At 40.0% G+C, this 4,690-nt stretch overlaps 1 protein-coding gene across 1 annotated transcript in view; it reads left to right on the top strand.

Annotated features, from left to right (window-relative positions):
• Positions 1 to 4,113, top strand: part of ldlrad4a (low density lipoprotein receptor class A domain containing 4a) — a 21,235-nt gene extending 17,122 nt beyond the window's left edge. Inside the window, exon 4 of the mRNA XM_046835127.1 lies at positions 1 to 4,113. This exon is cut by the window's left edge and continues 6 nt beyond it. Coding sequence (XP_046691083.1) covers positions 1 to 504 — 504 coding nt within the window. The 3' untranslated portion in view covers positions 505 to 4,113.
• The last annotated feature ends 577 nt before the right edge of the window (positions 4,114 to 4,690 follow it).

Here is a 4,690-nt window from a genome sequence, read left to right as displayed (position 1 = left end):
TTTGGGCCACGTAGTTTTGATCGCTTTGTCCCTCCTTCGTTTATCCAAAGGGAGCAGTCGAGCCGTTTCCAGCCCACGTACCCACAAATGCAGACGCAGATCGAACTCCCGCCCACGATCTGCCTGTCCGATGGCGAGGAGCCACCGCCATATAAAGGCCCCTGCACTCTCGCACTGAGGAGCCCCGAGCAGCAACTGGAGCTGAGCCGTGCCTCTGTGCGAGCTCCTCCTAATCGTACTGTCTTTGATAGCGACATTATGGATGTTTACGGGCCCAGGCCACCCAGCACACACTCGGGCAAGAGTGCCTCATACTCGCGCCTTCAGGGGCAAGGACCACCGCCCACCTACAGCGATGTGATTGGGCGGTCTTACCCAAACTTCACCTCCGCCTCCTCTCCTTCCTCCTCCTCCTCCTCCTATTTCTTGCACCAGCACAGCAATAACGCACCACCGTCCAATCAGAGGAAGGCGAAGGACGGACGACGGGACAAACCAACTTGACTGATAAGCACAGAGTGGGAGGGGCTGTGCTCTTTGGACCCTGTTCATTAATATTGGAAAGGGGGCGTGGATTCCCTCCAAGCACTCAGTCCCTTGCACAATTTAGTAATCCAGAGAACCGAGGAACCAAGCTTAAGTGATTATCACTTTTTTATACTTTTTTTAATTTTTAATTTTTTTGCTACAACCTGTGGGCCTCGTGTGGATGTTCAGGCTCTTTTGCAACTTCTCCTTTCACGTTTTTTTATGCTTTCTTTTATTTAAGTATGTTTTATTTTGTTCAAGGAACTGTGCAGGATATAGGGTTTTGCTTTTTTTTTTCTCCTTTTTTTGTTCACGTACAACACATTTTTTTCCTACGTTCTTACCCAATCCAAATCCGAGTGCCATGATTTATGTCATTGTGATTTAAATCTCAGTGATGTCATCAAAATGCAGAGAAAAAATTCTACATTGCACTAAAAACTTTTCTTTTTCTTTTTTTTTTTAAAGCCATATTAATTTTTGTCTTATGTTTTGTCTCCCATTTCACTTTTTCACATCTGATCCAGCCTTTAAACAAATAATCCACTACTAACCCAAAAGATGGCACTTAAAACAAAAAACAAAGGCGTTTTGTTTAAATCCTGTTCGTTTTTCTCTTGTTGAACGTCAGCCTTTCATCCGTTCATCCTTTAAAAATAGCACTTTAAAACTCGCTTGCTTCAGCATGGTCCAGATAAAAGGGAATCATGGAAAACGTAGTCTTATGCACGTCCGCTAAATCAAATGCGTCTCATTCGCTAGCTGATTTTCTACGCTTCTTGCTTTACTAGTGCTGTTTGTTGTTTTTTTAGTTCTTAGTTTCAAACTCAAGTTCAAGTTAGAAAGTATTCCTCTAATAGAAAACTCAGTTTTATTTTGTTACCTGTGATGCCTAAATGTTGGCCTTTTTGTCCTAGATCTAGAGTTAAGATGACACATTTATATAAATTATATAACTACTTGAAAAATTCTCCTTTAATGTTCTAAAAACATCCGTGATGTCCAGTAATACAAAATGAAACATCATAGGAACGTTAGAGTTAGAAGGCAAAAAATATATATACTTCAGGGAACCAGAAATAACATTGAGAAAACTTTCCAGTGACCTAAAATTGTTCCAGTAATGTTAACTTGTTCACTAAATACTACGTAGAGATTGAGATCTACCTGGCTAGCTAGTCATGTGACTGCTAGATTTTTATCCACATTTGTTCCAAAGCATGTTTAGCCGAAAAATGCTGTTTGTCACCAAACACAACATTAACTAAGCTAATTAAAGCAGCGCTTTAAGGCTACTAGCTTATTATCCAGCGTAGATGTTGCCTGTTATGCTAGAAGTTAGCAAAGTTTGTTAAGAAGATACATCATGTTTGGAAAACAAGTATTGTTCTATATTTATCATTAAAACCAGTAGATGTGGAGCGCTACCCAGCTAGCGACAAATAATCTGAGGAAAAATAGCTAATAGAAGGATTGATATCAGCTGAGTTGAGCTGCTACGGGACTGATAATGTTTCGAAACAAGCATGTTATTTAAAAAAAAGAAAAAAAAAAAAAAGCAAGATGTACTCATCCGGTGTGTGTGAGAAAGAAAGAAAGGTCCTGCTGCTGCTATGCTAATGCTAACTTGGTTTCTAATGCAAAACGCTAATGCTGCTCTCCATCTTTTCACGTTCACTCATACTTCATTTTTCACACGTTTAATCTTTTTACATTTATTTTCTTCTTGTGTGTGTATCGCTGTTCCATCCCCGCTCTTAAAAACCTCAGAGTGGCTGTACATTTGTTTTTACTTTTTACTTGTAATTTTTTTTTTGCTGCATGTTCCTCTGAGAAGATTCGGTGCCTAAAAAATTGTGTTAAAACAGAAATAGGAACTTTTTCACTTTGCACTCTGACCCCCAAGCCCAGCTACCCCTCTTAACCGCAACCCCCTTGATTCCTTCAACTACCAACAACCCCCAAATCTGCCTCCAACAAACACAATTCTGACCCCTTACTCAAACACCCCATAGCCTTCCACTCCTCAATAAATAAACCCCTTGACCTTACTTCCACAAATACAACCCCGTTATCTCTCCAACTATTGCCTCTTCCACCATGCCAACCCCAGAAAACACAACCTTTGACTCCGCACAAACACAACCCACTTGACCCCTTACCCAAATGCCAGGTACCCATCAACTCCCTTACAAATAAAACCCTTTGACCCTTTCACAAATTCAAACCCCTTGATTTCTCCAAATAATCCCCACCTCTTACCCAAACACATCCACCACCACCACTCCCCAGCAAACACAACCCTTTTGACCCCTCCTTCTACACAACTACCTTACCAAAACACCTTATACCCCTCAACTCCCTTACATATCAAACCCCTTGATCCCAACAACCCACAAACAACCCCTTGACCTCCCTCCCAAACATCCCCATACCCTCTTACTCCTTCAAAAAACTTGACCACACCCCCACAAACACAAACCCTTGACTAATCGATTTAAGCATTCCCATACCTCCTGACTCCTACTCAAAACCCTTGACCACACCCCCACAAACACAACCCCTTGACTCATCGACTCAAACATTCCCATACCTCCTGACTCCTCCACAAACAAGCTCCTTTGACCCCACACCCACAAACCTTCTAAACACCACACCCAAACATCCCTATACTCCTTGAGTCCCCTTACAAGCATAACCCCTTGACCCAACCGTCCCCATACCCCTGAATTCATCGGACACTCCCCACCCAAACTTATCTGCCTAATGCCCTTTAACAAAACACTTTAGCTTTTACCGTGATCCTCCATAAACACCCCCTTTGATTCCACCCACCCAACCCTGTACATACACCTCACAACCCTCTTGACTTTGCTCCTTGCCAAAAATAAAAACCCCTTTACCCCGCTCCCCCACCGCAAACACAACCATCCTGAACCTCCCTCCAAACAAAACAAAAAACAAACCCAGCACACCCCCTCACCTTTGTTGTGCCTCACTTCCTACGGTGCTTTTTTCACAAGTCTGACTTTGTTTATTCGTACTGTGCTGTATAAAAATATATAACTTGAAAATATTATGCACATATCCTACCCAATGGGTAGACGAGAGAAAAAATACATGAGAGAACAAATGTTAATAGTGTAATATAATGTATAGAAGATATTACGAGGAGAAATTTAACTCGGCCGCTTGGAGGGTTTTTTTGTGAATGCCCTACAATTGTGTTTTTTGTCTTTTGTAATAAAATAAATACACAAATAAAACACAAAAGAGGTCATAAAATTATAAACAGTATAGTCAACACATACAAGTTACAAAAAAATACTTCATAATATAATTTTTTTCCTCTATCTGCTATGTGATGATTTCGAGGCGTTCGCATACAGAACTCGCTGCTGCTTTTATAACTTCCAGAGAACTGATCATTATTAATGCCAGCGCTTGCCATTTATTTATTTGACATTTTTATTGTTATTATTATTATTATTTAGTAATTAATAGATGTTCAAACAGAAGAGCTGTATCTTATTTCACCAAACAGACACGAATGGAGAGTTTAACAAATAAAGGTTTTGGATCGTATCCTGTTTGGCCTCTGTTTGGGTTTATTTTATTTTATTCTATTGTTTTTTTATTATTAATTTAAAAAAAATGTCAAATTATAATTAATTAAAGCCAGATAAATTAAAAACCTTTTGTGGGTGAAATTATCAAGACACCCACCTTTTTTTTTTTTTTTGAGGCACACAATTGTAAAGAATGTTGTCATTTTTCCTACACTCACATAACTAGGAGACCCAAACCTGTTCCACCATGACAACGCCTCTGTGCACAAATCCAGCTCCTTGAAGATCTTCTTTAAATGGAATGGGGTGGAAGATCTCCTGCTGTAGAGCTCTAAAACCATATTGAACACCGTTGGTATGAATGTGAACACTGAATGGACCTCAGACACCTTCACCTTCTAACCTACATCAGTACCTGGAGATCAAAATCTCACACAAATCTCCACAAGCACACTCCAAAAGCTAGTGGAACATCTTTCCAAAACAGTGAAGGTTATTATAACAGCAAATGTAGATAAAATGTGGAATGGGATGTTTTGAAAGCACACACACACACACACATATATACATTTTGGATTTGAGATTGTGCAGTT

Source organism: Silurus meridionalis, chromosome 22, assembly GCF_014805685.1.
Source record: "Silurus meridionalis isolate SWU-2019-XX chromosome 22, ASM1480568v1, whole genome shotgun sequence".
NCBI classification, from domain to species: Eukaryota; Metazoa; Chordata; class Actinopteri; order Siluriformes; family Siluridae; genus Silurus; species Silurus meridionalis.
The sequence above is the reverse complement of the archived record's forward strand: the minus strand, read 5'-3'. Positions and strand labels throughout refer to the sequence as shown.